Below are 19,466 nucleotides of genomic sequence, written 5' to 3' on the forward strand. Positions count from 1 at the left end.
ATTAACTAGACAAGCATCCTGACCAAGTTTGATGAGAATTGAGTCAAAATGTTACCATAAGAGTGTCACAGGGTGAGAAAAATGTGCACCCTGACCGGGACTCGAACCCGGTACCCTCGGAATACCGTTCCGCGGCTCTACCGACTGAGCTATCCGGCCGCTTACACATCTCCTCCCCTATTAAAAACGTTTTTCCATATTTTGGCAGTGTGACCTAGTTTTTGACCCCAGGTGATCCATAATCAAACTTGACCTAGAAATCATCAAAACGACCTTCCTGATCAATTTCCAGGATATTTGGATCAAAACTGCAGCCACTAAAGTGTTAACAAGATTTTTCTATTTTTAGCATGTGACCTTATTTTTGACCGGAGATAACCGATATTCAAAATTGACCTAGAAGTCATCAAAACAACCTTCCTGACAAATTTCCAAAACATTTGGATCAAAACTGCCGGAAACAGACAAAAGCCCTCCCGGACAAAAGCCCACCCGTCCAAAAATGACAAGGCAGACAAAAGCCCTCCCATAAAAATGACTGGGCGGACAAAAGCCCTCCCTTGAAATTAACAAGGCGGACAAAAGCCCTCCCGTAACAAATATGTATGTATGTTACATATCTGCACTTAACCCTTTCCCCCATGAGCATATTGTGAAAGATGGCCATTTTCACTGAAAAGCCTCCTCTTACAAGTTCAAACTGCTATGAAACTATGAAAAATGCTTCAATACTAATCAAACTTGGCACAAATGTTGACTGGACCATTGCCTTTGTAACGACATGCTCAGTCTTAAATTTCCTGTTACCATGGCAACGAGGGGACATCTCAAAATTGCCAAAAATCACTATTTTGCCTCGATGTTTTCCATCAAAATTTATTTCAAAGTGCTGCAACTTCTCAAGGGATTGAGATAGAGTCAAAGGCTTTTCAGCGTTGGTTACCTGTTACCTTATGATCGACCTGGGGTCATTTTAAGCCTCTCACAAGTCCAAAATTTTCTTTGGGTTTGGGGCCCAAATTGGACATTTTTTCACTATTTCAGGCCTAAAAAGGGGGGGGGGGGTCAAAAGTGCGTTGTTTCATGTATATATGAGGTAAAGGGTTAACATATTAAATTTGTCACATATATATTTGTTGTTGTTTTCTATTGGTCTAAGTATTTTTATGAGCTAGAACCACCTTTCATTCAGAATATACCTTTCAGAAATATTTATTACCTTAAAGTAATTGACTCTTTGCAATGCACATCATAGATGTCTTGGACTTTTAATTTTAGTTAATTTAAACTTTTTTCATCATTTATTACTCTATTTATCTTAATTTCACATGGGAGTAATCCTTCATTTTGATATGCACTTACAGATTTTAGCACTTATTATTCAGATGCCTGTTAGGAATATGCTCAAGCTCATACAAACACGCTTATGCCAATGGAAAACAAAAATATTCATGATTACAATTTCAATATGTTGAGTGCATTGAAATGAAAATACAAACTTTTTAATGTACATATATGTATTTGCTGCAGGAGGGCTTTTGTCTGCCCTGTTATTTTCACGGGAGGGCTTTTGTCCACCCTGTCATTTTCATCAAAACAACCTTCTTGACCAATATTCAGGATACAGTAAAAACTCTGAAGACCCTGTCCGGACTTGACCAAAAGTCCGGTTTTCAGAAGATTCCGGTTTTCAGAGGTTTTAAACATTTATTGATAATTATGATGTGTTTAAATAATGACTTTGTTCAATCATTTTGTACTTACTTTTTAACACTTTTGTCTATTAATCATGTTTTAATTTCTTTTAGCAATAAATGTCTTATGTAATTTTATTATGCAAATCCATGAATATAATTCAGGAAATCAGAAATTAAAACAACACATAATGTCTCAAATATATCTTTTTAATTGGCTTTTGAAATATGTAATTTATGGAATTTAGTATTTATTTACTATTTTTGCATATAATTAATATCCAAACAAAGATCAAAATTTCAAGCAAAACAGGAATAATTTTACAAAAGTTTCCCATTCTTTTAGAATTAAACAAGATTGCATTTGAGAAAAATTCTATGCCACCACATTAATAAACCACTACGTAGGAACAGATTTTTTTGTTTCTATACAATTGAAGATTGTCATAATGCATAGATCCCTGACCTATCTAATTCTTATTATCAGATTAGTGGTTAAATCTATTGTTAATCCAACAAAAGATCAGAGTAGGAATATATCAATGCACTTGAGTCTAGTGAATTTGGTGGTAAAGGTCATTTTTTACACAGCCTAAATTTCATGACTACATCAAAGGACAACACAGTAAGACACTTTGTCAAAATCTAGGTCAGCTGATATCTACATATCACTTTACATCTTAATCTGTGCACAGGGTTCAAATTTCAAAGCTGTACATCAATGGACAAGAAAGTAGGTCATATTATCAAAATCTAGGTCACCTGATATCAAAGTTCAATTTTACAACTTAAACTGTGCACATGGTCAAATTTTCATTGCTGTACATCAAAGGACAAGAAAGCAGGTCACTGTCCCCTTGGGCAAGACAAAATTTTGACCCAAGGGTTTAATTCAAAACAATCTTGATACAGGTCCACCAAACAACATTTTAAGTCAAATATCTAAGCTGTAGCTTTTCCCATTCAGAAAACATTTGTTTTATTTTCTGTTTTTAATATGTGTACATAATGAGAATCACTGCCCCCGGGCAGGGCCAATTTTGACACCAGGGGAAAAATTTGAACAACTTTGGTAGAGGACCTTAAGCTGATATTATGAAGCAAACATCAAAGCTCTATGCCTTGTACCTTCAGACAAAAATATTTTTTATTTTTTTTACTATATGTACATAATGAAAATCAATGAGCCCCGGGGCGGAACCAATTTTGACCCCATGGCTATAATTTGAACAATCTTGGTAAATGTTCACTTCACAAAGTCTCATGCCATATATTTAACCTCTAGCTTTTGCAAATTCAGAGAAGAAGATATATAAAGTTTTTACTTTATACATATAAGGAAAACTATCGCCTCTGGGGCAGGGAAATTTAAACACTAGGGGCATAATTGAAACAACTTTAGTAGAGGACCCATAGATGATATTACCGTAATAATTCTATTTAGCGCCCGGGCTTTTATTAGAATCATAGACTTTTCGAAAGTTGGGAATGGGCGTTAATTGGAGACGCATCTTCATAAGACAAACTAATTTTCTAAGCAAGGCTTTATAAATCCACTCGCCCCTCATAACTATAAGAAGAACTCCGAAGATAGAGCGGATGTTGATTTATAATTGCAGACAACGCTAAAGTTGAATTAGGTATCGTACCGTACCGGCTAAAGTCTGTTCTTTTCCGCACTTTTGTACCGTGCATGTAGAGTCCGGTATCAGAGCACGGGAATAAAAAATGAGCCTCACGCATTTTTACTGCAAAAATATTATGATTTTTCCCAACGAAATATTTATGTAAGGTTACCAATTAACTCTGTAATCTGGGATGTTCTATACAATTCAAAAAGTCAATGGAATATTTTGAGTCCGATCATTATGCATTTTTTACCCGCCAATATTATTGTTAAAAAAAGTAAGAATAGTTCTGACCGATTTTACTGACACAAGCATTATGTTCCTAAAGGGATTGATGCGGGATTTTGATATAAAAAGACAATCGTCTATTGTTCAAAATAATTTTAATCAGAACTAATCTCCCATGTTGGGCCCCAATACATTGAACCACGCACGTTGACCTTGCTGATGTAATGAAATAGGCGCGTGAGTTTTGGCATCTCGGAATGGTTATTTTTTATACATGTATATATATCTTATACACAAAACACATTGAATTATGGCAACACCTATGCTTGTGTCTATAAAATCTGTTATTAAGGGATATCACGTTTACAAATATACATGCCCAGTCGGAACTATACTTCAGTGTAATTTGGAACCAGAAAATGAACATAGTGATAGCGCAATTATCGTAAAAAATAATGGATCTCTTGTTGGACATATACCGAAGGGATTATGTCAGCCTCTTACAAAATTATTCAAAGATGGACTTATTGTAGAAATCAGTGCCGAAATACTTGGAGAACCGTGTTCGTCATCAAAAGGAACTTTTGTAAAAGGTGGTGGCATTGAAATACCGTGTACATATAAACTTTACGGAAAAAAAGACAAGAAAAGGGAAGTTCGTTCCTACGTGAAAACGGAAATAAGGAAACTTGAATTGTAAAGGTAAGCTCAATTGTACTCAAATCGGGGGATGGGCATTTAAAAGGGGCAGTTAATTTTTCAACTTTGGGCTGAAAAATGGTTGTTTTTTGTCCAAAATATGGGGGGTGGGCGTCTATTAGAGGATGGGTGCTAAATAGAATTATTACGGTATATACCAAATATCAAAGCTCTAAACCTTGTACCTTCAGACAAGAATTTTTTTTCATTTTTTACTATATTAACATAGTGAAAATCAATGACCCCTGGGGAGGGGCCATTTTTGACCCCAGGGCTATAATTTGTACAATCTTGCTAGAGGATCCTTACACAATGTTTCATGCAAAATATCTTAACTCTAGCCTTTGTAAATTGAGAGAAAATGATTTTTTTAAATTTTTTACTATATACATATAAGGAAAACCTATGGCCCCCAGGGCGGGGCTAATTTTGACACTAGAGGCAAAATTTGAACAACTTTGGTAGAGTACCTATAGATGATATCATTTAACAAATATTAAAGCTATAAGCCTTGTACCTTCACACAATAAGATTTTTTGATTTTTTAACTTTATGTATATATTGAAAATCAATGACCCCCGGGGCAGTGGCAATTTTGACCCCAGGGCTGTAATTTGAAAAATCTTGCTAGAGGTTTACTACACAATGTTTCATGCAAAATTTCTAACCTCAAGCATTTGTCAATTGCTAGAAGAATTTTTTTTTAGGTTTTTACTATATACATATAAGGAAAACCATTGAACCCCGGGCGGGGCCGATTTTTCCCCTTAGGGCTATAATTTGAACAATCTGGGTAGAGGTCTTCCAGACAATGCCTTATGCAAAATATCTAAGCTCTAGGCCTTTTGGGTCTTTACAAGAAGGTATTTTAGTTGAGTTTACAATATGTACATATAGTGAAAATCTATGACCCCGGGGCGGAGCTGATTTTGACACCAGGGCTATAATTTGAACAATCTTGGTAGAGGTCTACCAGACAATGCTTATGCAAAATATCTAAGCTCTAGGCCTTTTGGGTCTTTACAAAAAGGTATTTTAAGTTTTTACTATATGTACATATAGTGAAAATATATGACCCCCTGGCGGGCCGATTTTGACCCAGGGCTATAATTTGAACAATTTTGGTAGAGGTCTACCAGACAATGCCTTATGCAAAATATCTAAGCTCTAGGCCTTTTGGGTCTTTACAAGAAGGTATTTTAAGTTTTTACTATATGTACATATAGTGAAAATCATATGACCACCGGGGCGGGCCGATTTTGACCCAGGGCTATAATTTGAACAATCTTGGTAAGGGTCTACCAGACAATGCCTTATGTAAAATATCTAAGCTCTAGGCCTTTTGGGTCTTTACAAGAAGGTATTTTAAGTTTTTACTATATGTACATAGTGAAAATCAATGACCCCCGGGGCGGGGCCAATTTTTGACCCCAGGGCTATAATTTGAACAATCTTGTTAGAGGTCTACCAGACAATGCCTTATGCAAAATATCTAAGCTCTAGGCCTTTTGGGTCTTTACAAGAAGATTTTTTTAATTTATTCTTATAATTCCTTTTGGTTGCCATGGCAACCAGATTTCTGCATGGAATGAAATTCTTTGAACAACTTTGGAAGCCCTTTACCCAAGGAACAATCCTGCCAAGTTTGGTTGAAATTGGACTAGTGGTTTTTCACAAGAAGATTTTTTAAGTTCACTATATAATCTATATAAGACACACACCAACACACACACAAACACACACACACAGGTGATTCGCTATATGCCACCGCATTGCAGATGCTGCGGTGGCATAAAAATATATATATTTATACACACACATTTATATATACGCATTTTTATACATACATACATACCAATAAATATATAATTATGGTCATTTAATGCACAAATCAGTGAAATTTCAGTAATTTAACCTTCAAGGTCAAGGTCATTAAAGAGCCCAAGTCAATTTGAATTTGATAAACATGAAGGTTTTGGCCTTAAGAATGTTCTGTTACAATATGAAGTCAATCCATTCAATAAAATCAAAGTTACAGCCAGTAACAGCCAAAAAAATGCAAATTTCAATAATTTGCCCTTTAAAGTCAAGGTCATTTATGAGTTAAGGTCAAGGTCTGTCCGGTTGTTTTTAAGGGCTATCCTTGAAGATTATTATGTTCAAGTTTGAAGCTAGAAATGTGTCATCATGCCACGGATGCCCCCGCATGCAACCAAAATTTCAGATGTTATAATATTTAGTTCCAAATTTGTTTGCTTAAATTATTTTTTTCATTTTAAGTTCAAAGCCCTTAAAACTATTCAATGTTAACACAAACCATTTTTATACAAAGTTCAAGGCACTGAAACTATTCAGTGTTAAACTTTTGTAAATTGCATATGATGCGTATTAAATTTTGTAGCCACAATAATGGGTACATACATTTCCACATAAGTATGAGTGCTGAAACTGAAAATTCAAAATTTTTCCAACATTCAAGAAAGATAACTTTGTCCAAAATCATTGAACCGCGACCAAATTCAAACTTGAACGGCTTATTCCTAAGATGTATCTATATGTGAAATTACGCACTGTAGTGCGTGAATGGGCATGCTGTCTATTGTTAATATTTCGGTCACTTAGAAAAGTTTATTTAACATAGATTAATTTTTACCCAGGAACATACATTTTTATGTAACTTTGTATGTCATATTTTGAACTTTCTTTTTTATAGTTATCTATAAGTACCTAATCTCACACCCAACCTATTCTCAAACCTTTCAATAGTTTCATATAAAAAGAATTTTTATAAAGATGTATTTTTATTTATACTAAATGACCCCTTGAATGCTTAGAGGTTTGAGAACTGGTTTGTCCATGATATATATCAATAATAATGTTCATATTTGTTATTCTCATTCATATTCTCAGTCTTCGACTTAACCCACTCGACCGACGACCGAGTCGAGTAAATTTGCGGGTGGTCGAGTGAAAATTCCAAGCTGGTAGCCCGTCTGGTCGAGGGCTTTTTTCATATCCAAATTAAGAAAATGTTGGAAATATGCAGAGCTCCAGATAGCAATGTTTTGGCCTTATGAAAATACAATATATTTCTACTGAATTGGATGGAAAATAAAAGTACTATTGTCAACACTGCTGTAAGTTGAAAACGAAAGTAGCAGGAAGTGACATCGAGTAAAAAGGGAAGGTAACTCTTGGGAGTTTCTGAAATGAAATTATTGATAAAGTTAAATTTGGTGTAGTCATCGTAGGACTTAACCTAATATTCAATTTGTTTAGACATATATTATAATGTTTTTGCTACAAAATAAAGAAAAATGTTGTACTTGCCACTTTAGTTATTGGAAAACATATTTCTCCCTTGCCATCTGCATTTTTGTACTCAATATTTTCGTACCAAGTTTACTATTACGGACAATTTCCTCAAAGACTAATTCTTTGTGTATAAAAGTTTTAATTCTATTATATTTATTTTTACATTAATTCTAATTTTTAATATACATAATCAAAACCAAAGAACGGCACTAAAATGTAGTCTGTAGAAATAGAGTATAAATAAAGCCTCATGCTGACCATGTAGCTGCATGATTGTAAAAGAATGTGACACGTTCAAACAACAACATGTCAGCATCAAAAAAATGGGTCTTGTCATTAATTTGCTGTGTAACCTAAACAAACCCTAGTCTAGGGAAGCCTGCCTTAACAGAGCAAGCTTTGTATTATTTAACAATTTGAATCAATATCTTATTATATAAGTCAGTCTGATTTATGTAAAGAAAGGGACTTTTTAGAAGGCAATGGAATTTGATAACAAAACAATGCAAATTCTTTTTATAAATTTTATCCCAGAATTTTCATTTTACTCTAGATTTTGATTGGTAAACCACCTTGGCCCTAAAAATTAGTTGCAGCTTTATCTGTTTATTGAACTTAAAACGCTTATGAAAAATTATTGATTGTTAGACATTTATTAGGCGTCATCTCATGCTTCACAATATGTCTTTTCTCTTGTATTTTGAAGGCACTAAGCCAAAAAGGAATACACGAAAAAAAAAAAGTAATACGAAAAGGAATATAAATATGTTGTCAATGCATGTATCAGCCGACATGGTTACATTAAACGAGGAGAAGAGTATTTTCAGTTTTTAAACAATTTTTTTCAGTGTCTGTGGACAATGCCACAGAAATATCAAAATATCTTCTTTTCATATGTAGTTTAAACTCTTCTTATTTAAATAATGAAAGGAACTAAAGTTGATTAGATGATATTTTAATAATGTTAAATGGTATATAAAACATAGAAAGTGTTATTTTTGTACAAAATGTATGCAAAAAATACCATTTTGGTTCGGGCTAGTTAAAATGTGTTTGGGCTAGTGAAATTTGTAAGCTGCTAGCCCGACTGGGCTAGTGCTGATAAAAAATTAAGGCGAAGACTGTATTCTGGTATCTTTCTGGTCACAATAAATTACAAACAATTAAATAATAAATTCAGAAACACGTTTCATTTCAATCAAAGATATGATACAAGTAAATAATAATCCAAAAAGTTCTGATTTTTAAGAAAATAATATTCATATTCGGTACTCCCATTCATATTCGCGAATATGAGGTCATATTCAGTATTTAGACATACCACAAACTCGGGGGAATAAAAGTAAACATTGGACCACAGGCACGGGTCTCAGACCTGGGAAGAAAATATGACCACATTCAGGGCTCTCTTTTGGTAAAATTTCAGGCCGAATATGGGCCCCATTCCCACATTAAAATAGTGTGTTTTTTCCTCCTCAAACCGAAAAAAAATTCCCCTCGAAAATAATATTTACAGACTTCCCGAAATATGTCGGTCCGACGGACATGTCCGATAAATTTTTATTAGGTCCGACGATTTTATATTCCGGATCGGTCCAATTGTCCGGCTTTTATCCAAGCAGCATGTATACAAAATGGCGTCTCCAAAGGTGCCAAACCTGGGAAAAAACGAAAATCTACGTCAGAGCAGCGCGCAGAACAGCAATAAAAGTATGAAAAGAATAGACCTGCGACAAAATTTACTGAAAAATGGAAGCAGGACCATGAAATGTTGGTGTATGACAGAGAGGAGATGAAAATGCTCTGTACGGACTGTGCCGATTGTTACGGCGAAAAAATTAAAACCGAAAAGTGTCTTAGAAATACAAACACAAGTTAACCTTTGAGTTTGATTAATTTTCTTCGGTCTGACAGATTTCGTTTCCGTCCAACAGATTTTCATGGTTTGTCAGACCGAATGTCTGACACTTTTAAGTTTTTTAACTTTCGGGAAGTCTGTATTTAACGGCCATAGATCAGGGATCACGTTTTTAAGTTGAATTTTTATACAAAGTATCAAAGATGTATTAATTTTCATTAGAAATAACGGAAATTATTATAACGGCACCTTAATTATTCTTGATAAATTTGTTAACTGAATCTTGTTTTAGCTTGTTTCTAATGAATTAATTTTCTTCTGTTGAAATTCCCCCTTGAATGGAAAATATTTGAAAATCATGCAAAATTCCCCTCCTGCATGGACCCTGGCCCCAGTCTCAAAATGCTAACGAGAGCCCTGTCAGACAATGATACAAAAAACCTCTACTCGAATGCTCGTGCCTTAATTGGCTTTGGATTGAACATGTTGAACATGTTGAACTTCAACATTAAATCGGGAAAATTATAACTCATTTCTCTGCTCCTCTACTTTACTTTGGAGAAAATAGCAGTTAAATGTTAGTCTATAAACAAATCAATAAACATCATACCTAAATTGACACATTTCAACAGTATACCACTTTCGGAAGTGTAAACGTCCCCAAGGTGACGAAAACATGTTTTTACTGTTGACTGGTTTACATATATTATTAAAAAATTCGTAAAGGAAAGATTTTATTTTGAAGTCCAGTCAAAAAATAGTTATCGCCCTTTAATACTTTTTCCTAACGGGGGGGGGGGGGGAAGAGAGAAATCCCGGGATCCGGGATCGTATAAGATATAGAGGGAAAACTAATAAACTATCATCCACATACTGCCAGTTTTCAATCACAACCACTTTTCAATCATCCCTGGAAATTCTTTATTTTTGACCTTATTTGTCATGTAACCAAACTGTAAGCACATCTTGTATTTACCTTGACTACATTTATAAGCAGCAATGTCAATTATGGCGTTAAAAAAGAAAATAACAGTATTTTAGTTCAAAATATGTAAAATTTGTGTTTTCTTTTACCCAGTTACAAATCGCAATAATTTTCTAAAAATAATTAATTTACAGACTCAGTTTTTTGTCAGTCTGCAAAATGGATATTAAGTTAGACAACTGTTTCAATATCATTAAGTCATAATGTATACTGCACTTCAAAAGCTATAATTTTAATATGTACATATTTTACCTTACAATTCTTAATTTGAAGGTTATATGTCAGTAAACTAACAGTCACTAAACCAAAGATAACATTCTCTCTGATAACTTTTCAGAAAGCTGTCACTAGAATGGGGTCATATAGACCCTAAGATCCTAAAAATTTCACAAGAACATGCTTTTTCTGTTATGCACATTGAGATGTACATCCATACCCCAATTGTGACAGCTTTACTACTGCAAAAAGATATCAAGATTGAAAAATGTCATTATAAATAGGCTAAAATTGTTTATTACCATTTATCTTAGGTTGAGTTTGTTAAAATTTCTTCAAAATACATAACTGGTTATATTTTAACATTGTATGACAATTTTTATGTGGTACAGTTTATATTTTGTTAACTGATTGAAAAGTGGTTGTGAAATTTTGAAGAACAGGAAAATGGGTCAGTAATGATTTGTCCTCGATTCATAATAATAATTCAGGTAAAATTTTAAAAAGTTGTTGCATTTATTAGCTGAAATGATAATATTTGCAGAATTGTAAGAGAAATTTTATTTTTATAATTTCACTGTCAGTTATTATAGAAAAATCTGTTAGCTGATCGGAAAGTGGCAGTACGGGAATATATTTGTGTTGATTATTGTCGTAATGAAAGGCGATTAAACGTTAAGTTTTTTTTCGTATGTAATGAACGGAAAATTAATTTAAGTTAGGATAAAAATATATTTAGAGCTATTTATTAACAAACTTAAAATGCGGAAATCACAATACTTATACATGTAATTATATGCCTAATTATTTGGAAAAATTAAAGACTATATTCTTGAATTGGTCAATTCCCGGGATCCCTATATGTTTTAAACGATCCCGGCTTCTTAGACTGGTCAATTTCCGGGATCCATATATTTTTTAATACGATCCCGGCTTTTCTGGCTGAATTGATTGACAACTTGTGTTTACTTTTTTTATTGCATATTAGCACTCTTGATGCCCAATATACCATGACTTTCATTGTCATTACATGTACTTACAATAACAAGTAAAATGGTTTCCTGCGGGGAACATTTTTAATGATATAAAAATATTTCGTTTAACTATTTTCAGTATTGTTTGGGGGGGGGGGAGATGAATAAACGCGCGGTTTTATCAGGAATATAGTTGACAATAATCGGTCAATATAGAAGAAGGTCTTTGGAAACTGGTGATCGTTGATGACCGGAGAAGGTCGAACATAAAACAATTATTTCTTTTTAAGAAAATGATTAAATAGGACTACCATTTTATGAATAATTACGAGCAAAAAAAGTAAACACACAAGTTTACGCAGAAAATATCTCTATTTATTCTGGTAGATGCCACTACGAATATTTTAATTTTGTAGATTTTCAGTATAAACAATGTATAGTTTGTAAAATTTGAGATACATATTAAAGAAACATTGATAATTTTCAAACACATCATTCAAGTTTTTCCACCTTAAATGGTAAAATAATTATAGAAATTTAGAAATATCACGCAATAGTTTTTGTTCTTAATTAGGTGTCACTCTGACTATTCCCTAGAGGGACTCGGCCCGGTGAATTTTCGTACTATTAGTTCTATAGTAAATCAGTAAAATTTGAGGTTTAATTCTGGATTCCAATGTTCTTGATGAATTATATACTGTCTTCAACTTTAAGCATTAACACTATCTAAGTCAAATGATGCCCAAAATATAATAGGTTAGCCATCTACTTTTTTCAGAAATCTTCATTCTGTTGTAACACTGTTTAAATTCACCACTTTAAAAACTCCTGACAGCTGGTGGGTAGTACATCTTTAATCCTTCCACCAACAAATGAGTTCCTGGAGAATACACAAAAAACAACTTTTAAAGTCATCATATAACACACAAAAACTACACACATGCAATAAATACACTTTAATTATGAACAATCTAACTAGAGATGACTTAAATTGGGCCATTTCATAATTTTAAAGAACTACTTTCTAGACTACAATGGGCTGGGTCTAATTCCGTACCGGGTTGAGACCAATTCTGACTATTTCCCTAGAGGTAATTCCGTAACGTACCGACAAACGGTATTTAGCCAGGTTTTCGAAAAGGTCAATTAACCAATCATGTACGGTTTACAGATCACATGCTCCTCCATGTACCGAAAACAGGTCACGTGCTCCTCCATGCCTCAAAAGTAAAACGCGTACCAATACCCTGTGGTCTCCAGACCGCAGGGAATAAATAAGATTTCGTTTCGTTTCGTTTAAAGCCTTGATAATGGCCGTGTTGTCACTCCGGTATGTACAGCTAAACTCTGGTATTTCCGATAACGGTAAAAACTCTCAAGTAGGGTTACAATAATTTAATAATGATTATTATGAAATAGAATCTAAACTGAAAAGGGAAAAATTCTTTTGGATGAAGAAGGAAAAAAAATCTTTTGGATGATTTGACAAATTCATTTGCAATATTTGACAACTCTTGTCTATGGTCTTTGAATTGGTCTTCTTGTATGTCTGACAGCAATAGTTCTTTTGTAAATACACTTATTCCTGTCTTTAGGAATATTTCTTTCTTCAGGTTTTCTCTTGATGTCTCGTACAGGGTACAGTCCTCTATAAAATGTGTTACTGTCTCAACTTCTCCACAATTACATAGACTTGTGTTTTTAGACCCAATCTTGTTCAAATAATCATTGAGGCAATATCCACTTTGTAGTTGAAGTAACTGTCTTTGGTTGCTCAAGCCATGGAAGTTAATTTTTTGGGGGTTGGACTTGAGGCTTGAGTCCATAGAGATGCCTGCCAGTTTCAACAATTTCCCATCTTTTCTGCCATTTAATGCGGACTGATTCTCTAGCTGAGTGGCGAATGTCACTTTGACTTGTTACAAGGAATGAATCTTCTGTTTCCATTTCCTCAGCTTCTTTTGCTGCTTCTTTTGCAAGTCTGTCAGCAATGTCATTCCCTTTTATGCCAGCATGAGCAGGAGTCCAATCAAAATTAACAGTAACATCTGCTAATTCAAGCTCTTTCCTCAACTGGAGTATCTCTGTTGACAGGAATTTGTGTGTCTTATTTTCCCAGCCAAGATCAATAATTCCAACAGCGGACTGACTATCACTAAGTATTTTTATCTTATTTATTTCAAATCTTCCAATCTCAGTAAGTAGGGCTTGAAGTGTTATTTTAATGGCAACCAGTTCTCCTACTAAAATTGATGATAATTTTGATACTGGTTGTTTCAGTTCTATAACTTCTGTGTTTGGAAGAAGAATGCAGGCTCCAGCACCACATGGACCTGGATTTCCTCTACAGGAACCATCAGTAAATGCTACAGCTGTTTTGGTATCTACATCAGATAGAAGTGATGAGATGTGTTGTCTTGCATCTTCTTCTTGTTTAACAGTTCTTGATTTGGAGGATCCTAGATTGTTCCAATAATCTGGTCTGGTTCTAGATGGTTGCAGGTATTCAAGGTATGAAAACTCTGGTTCAATACTGTTCAGTGTGATGGTGGTTAATGATTTCATGTCCTCTACCTGTGTGAGCATGCAAAAGAATGGAGATTGGAATTTTTCTCTGACTTTTCCATATCTATCTTGACAGCTTTTTAAACTTTTTGCAATGTTTTGCCTAATATCTTTTGCCATTATTTTCCCACATTCTCGAATACTCAGTTCTTCTCGCCTCAAATCAAGTGGAAGAACTCCAGCCAATACTTCAACTGCATCTTTACTGGCTGTGTTGTGTAATCCAAGGCAGTAAGCTAAACCTTTCCTTTGTATCTTGTCCAGGGGCTGACAGTTGGCAATCTGCCAAATAGGGACTGCATACTCCAATTGAGGTAGAACCAAGCTTGTATATAGATTTATCATATTTTTGACACTGATCTTCTCTGTTTTGGCTACTGACATCAAGGAAGCTAATGCTTTAGTGCCTTTTCTTTCAGTGTATTCTATATGTTCTTTGAATGACAATTCAGAATCTAAAATAACACCTAAGATTTTTACTTTATCTTTCTGTTGCAATACTTTCTTGTTTAAGCAGATCTCTATTTGATCTAAGTTTTCTTTTTTCCTATTAAAGATGGTGTATTCAGTTTTATCTAAATTTAATTTCATTCTCCATTTCTCTGTCCATGTGTTAATTGTTGCTAGGTCTGTATTGATTATTTTTTCTAAATCATGTTTGTCATTTCCAGACATCCAAATAGTCCCATCATCTGCAAATTTGATACTATTGCTTTTTATGTTTTGGAATATATCAGTTAGGTAGAGGTTGAACAAAAGGGGGAAGAGCACTGAACATTGTGGTAATCCAACTGAAGTTTGGAAGGTATCTCCTATTTCACATGCTACTACACATCTTGCTGATCTTCCAGTTAAGAAGTTTGACAACCATTGCCACATTTTCCCTCTTATTCCCAGTCTTTGTAGCTTAACAAGCATACCATCCCTCCATACACTGTCAAAGGCCTTCTCCAAATCTAGAAATACTGCTAGTGTGTGCTGTTTTTCATTAAAACCATCAAAGATATTCTGCACAAGCCTTAACAGAGCTTGTGTAGTGCTGTGATATTTTCTAAAACCTTCTTGTTCTTCATCTATGATGTTCTTGTGTTCTGAGTATGCATATAATCTGGCATATACTATTTTCTCCATACATTTACCAAGGACACTTGTCAAGCTTATAGGCCTGTAGGAACCTGACTTATAATAGGACTCTTTTCCATGTTTCTTTAAGAATTTGACTGTTGCTGTTTTCCAGGCCTGGGGAAGAATACTGGTATCCCAGGAGAGTTGAAAAATATATGTGATGGCTTCAAGAAGGTGGTTATTTGAGTATAAAAGTAAATCTGTGTATATTTTATCTGGCCCAGGTGCTTTATTTTTCTTTAAATGCTGGATAGCTGCTTCTACCTCTTGAATTGTAATAGATCTATTAAGGAAACTTTGGCTTTCATCTTCTTCTGTAACATGATGTTTACTTTGTTTGATGTTAAACAATTCTTCTTCAATATGTTTCTTGAAATCTTCATCAAAGGTGACATTTTGTAGATGTTTATCACTGAAAAAGGTCTCTTCTAGCAGTTTTGCCTTTTCTTTTCTATCAAAAATCACATCACCATTACTGTTAACAAGGGGGAGTATAGTATCTACATCTTCTACTTGATAGGATGTTAAACTCTTAAAGTACCTCCATTTCTCTTTTGGAGTATTACACAGATTTATGTTTTCACACAACATATCAGCCCATTCATCTTTAGCTTTTTCAATTTCCTCTTCATACTTTTGCTCACATTCTTTCAACTTTATTAAATTTCTAGGAGTTTGTCTTTGCTTGAAAACTTTTTTTTAATTTATTTAGCTCCGTTTTTATAGTTTTGACTTCTTCGTTGATCCAGGGTTGGTGTACTCTCCTGTTGCTATATTTGGCAATTTTTTGGGTACAGCTTCAGCCATACAATTATGAAAAAATTCTAGAAAACAGGAGTATATATCTACAGTGTTTAATTTTGAAAGTTTTCAGATTTCCATGAGGAAAAACTCTCTTTAGTGCTTGCTTGCCATTTGAGGATATCCATTTCTTTGATACAAAATATTTCTTTTTCCACAGGTCTCTGATTACAGTAGTCATCTATGTCCAAAAAAACTGCGATATGGTCTGACCTAACATTTTCTTGATTTAAGGTTTGACACAGTCTAATGTCTTTGTTTAAATGTGGCTTTAAAATAAACAGATCAATAACACTGTTACTGTTTCTTCTTTTTGTAGGCTCCATATCATTAACACAAATAAAGTTCTCTGACCATAGACAATCCTCCAGTTGTTCCCCTGCATTATTATTCAACAAATTTCCCCACAGTTTACTTTTTGCATTAAAATCTACTGTTAGAATGATGTTTTTAAACATACTGTTACACTTTTTTATTAGAGATATAAGTAGCGTTATTTGCTCTTGATTACCTGGTGGAATGTAAGCTGTAATTAATTGTGTGTGTGTGACATTCTGAGGTCAATTAATTCACGCATTGTCTGTGAAAAAATACGTTATTTTTAAAGATTTTTTATAACTACTACAAACTTATTCAGAAATCTCTACAAAAACATTCAAATGATGATAATAATAATAATAATACACCGAGAGTAGGTGGTCAATTCCCGGGATTACTGTATGTTTAATACGATCCCGGATCCCGGCTTTTCCTTAGGCGATCCTACATCCCCAAATTTCATTGGTTCAACCAATCAGGTTAAATATTGTAAACAAGAGCGCCGTTTACAAAAGGTAATAATAGAGATAAAATAAATTTTCTTGTAGAAAGAATTGTTACAGTCGGGAGAAAAAAATCTGTAAGAACTTTGAAGGCTATACAGTACTGTAATCTAGTAGACTACTGTCAGTATATGTCATTTCAAAATACACTCCGGTGGCAAGGCGTTTCGTTCTCACTACGTTTCGCGGTTTAAATTTTTTAACAAATTTAGCTTAACAATATTCCTTCTAGGGCAACACTTAATTAATGAATATTAATCTTTATTAATGTAGTTATGAACACGAGTCCTGGCCTAGCGGTTATAAAACCTTTGAGTTTTGCTACAAATCTCTTTATTTTCATTGGTCAGTGAACATTCAAAGGGGTTTCTGACCAATCAAATACCTTAGCCGAGAGAATGTCATTATAACTTCGGACCAAGGAATAGGTGCTTGAAAAAAAGATTTACATGTTTCTTTAAAGATACAGGTTGGAGAGATAACTCCGATATATTTTTTGCAATATCTTTATTATCTTCCTGTATTATTTAAAGGGATATTCAGGCAAAATAATGACAAAAATATTAAAATGATCTTAAATGTACTCAAATCACGCAAAAATGACTTTTCTTAAAGTTTCAGCATGAATTTCTGTTTCTATATATTTTGGGTTGAAGCGTAAATATATCTATAGCTCAATATTGCCCAGACACAAAAATAGCACAATATCTCTTCGCGCAGTACAATTAGTTGGACTAATTTTACCCCACAACAGTAGATAAAGTCGACACTTAAATTTTTAAGTAAAAATTGACTGGAAAATCAGCATCAATAATTTACTTTTATGTTGTATAATTATGTTTTATCTATTTTTTGTTGATATAAAAACATTTTTTCAAAAAAATTTCCCAAGTCAGTGGCCTGTGGTCAATACAATTCTAACTACCTAAAAAAAATGTTTGAAGCAGTTTTTGAAAACAAAATGTTCAGCTTAATTGAAAAATATTAAAAAGTTTACCAACTTACAAAAAATTATCTCATTCTGTCCTGCTCCTATATACTACTAGGTGACCATATGCTTGTTTGTTTTAAAACAAAAATATATAACAAATATATTTATCAAGTGTCAGGGTTATCTATTCTATGCGTCAGAGTTATCTCTCCGACCAGTATATATTTTATATAAAGGCTTGATAGTGTTCTCAGAAACAAAATTGTAGGAAACAATGCTGCAGATCATGTACATACATGATTCCGACTTGATTGTCGTAACCAATAAATTCATTTACAATGAAGAACTATGGTCGTTCACTCATGCTCGATTACTGTTAATCAGTATCATGATAGACAGTGTTTTTTTTCAGTACTTTGGGAATGGTGCCGGTACCGGACAGATTAGGAAAAATTCCATCGGTTTGACTCAAATTGGGAATTTTATTTTAGATGCAAAAGATTTATTGGGAATTTCTTTTAAAAATTTGCATAATATACACCTGTAAACCATGTATTATTACCTTTAATGATTTATTTTGCTACTTGAGGTTGAAAAAAAGAATTGATAATCATAACAATTGTACATAAATAATGTTTAGGTGTGAAACATTAAAAGTACAAAATGAACTGGGTACGAATATCACTCATGTGGTTATACTTGGTTTTTATCGTATATCACTTATCAATATGGAAGCATCCATTACTGTTTTTGTGATTTCGAGACGTTTCGGCACCAAGACGTATCGGCCCCAAATTACCCAAGACGTTTCGGCCCCGGACGTTTCGGCCCTTTACCAAATCGGGCCCCATATTTAGTTAAGAATAAGTCTTACCTTAACGTGTTTTATACCAGAATTTTAATAGCATATAAATAAATGAAAGAATAAAAGAAATGAGAGAATTAATTGAATAATTAAATTATGATTTTTTAATTGAATGAGGCTAAAATATTAGTAGTAATCAAAACAAACAGAACATAAACTTTATTAAACAAAACATAGTACACGAATACTGAAACATATTTTATCTGCTTATTATCAAGACACAGAACAATACAAACATTTATTATCAACAACTATTAAATTAAAAGTAAGTGACGAGTTTTAGCAATACAATACAACACATAACAGTTAAAAAACATGTAAGATAAAACAAAAAATTCATTGTAAACAGACTTTTTAAATATATATAAAAACAAACATTTTTTACAATAAAAGTGATAGATTTTCAATCAGAGCATACTTTATCAAGAAATTATATCAAATCATAAGTTAAAAAAATAATTTTGTTAATCAAAAAGTTTTTACATTTGTCAACTGTCTTATAAATTAAAGATTAAATGTCTTTATTTAGATGTATTTATTGTTACACCTTGAAAAAAAAGCATTATTGATAGATCTATAATCAGGTACGTTAATATACGTACCTGCTATAATCGATTATATATTAAGGATTAAAATGTCATAATATCCACGGGGGTGGAACCCCATATGAATCTCAAAAATTAGCATTGGTAAAAATGATATGTGAATTTCCGCTGCACCAGATGTGAAGCATAACATCAGATGTGACTGGAAAAATAGGC

General features: G+C 33.5%; 2 protein-coding genes across 4 annotated transcripts in view; both read right to left on the reverse strand.

Moving 5' to 3' along the window:
* Window positions 1–12,911, reverse strand: part of LOC132716676 (F-box and WD repeat domain containing protein 10B-like) — a 135,082-nt gene extending 122,171 nt beyond the window's left edge. For 2 of the 3 annotated variants that reach the window (XM_060699997.1, XM_060699994.1), the window contains exon 1: window positions 10,033–10,172. The gene's annotated coding sequence lies outside the window, so the exon portion shown is untranslated. Of the gene's footprint in view, window positions 1–10,032; window positions 10,173–12,705 lie in introns of those variants that run through there. The other variant, XM_060699996.1, reaches the window with a different exon arrangement.
* Window positions 12,912–13,385: 474 nt separating this feature from the next.
* Window positions 13,386–15,878, reverse strand: LOC132716678 (uncharacterized). Its single transcript, XM_060700000.1, has one exon. The coding sequence runs from the start codon at window positions 15,876–15,878 to the stop codon at window positions 13,386–13,388; it is 2,493 nt and encodes an 830-aa protein (XP_060555983.1).
* Between the last annotated feature and the right edge of the window lie 3,588 nt (window positions 15,879–19,466).

This window comes from Ruditapes philippinarum, unplaced genomic scaffold, assembly GCF_026571515.1.
Source record: "Ruditapes philippinarum isolate M1 unplaced genomic scaffold, ASM2657151v2 ctg946_1_1_1_1, whole genome shotgun sequence".
NCBI classification, from domain to species: domain Eukaryota; kingdom Metazoa; phylum Mollusca; class Bivalvia; order Venerida; family Veneridae; genus Ruditapes; species Ruditapes philippinarum.

Bases quoted from the DNA above. Each gene is read 5' to 3' on its own strand.
- LOC132716678 (XM_060700000.1), bottom strand. From the start codon at position 15,878: ATGTTGTGTGAAAACATAAATCTGTGTAATACTCCAAAAGAGAAATGG.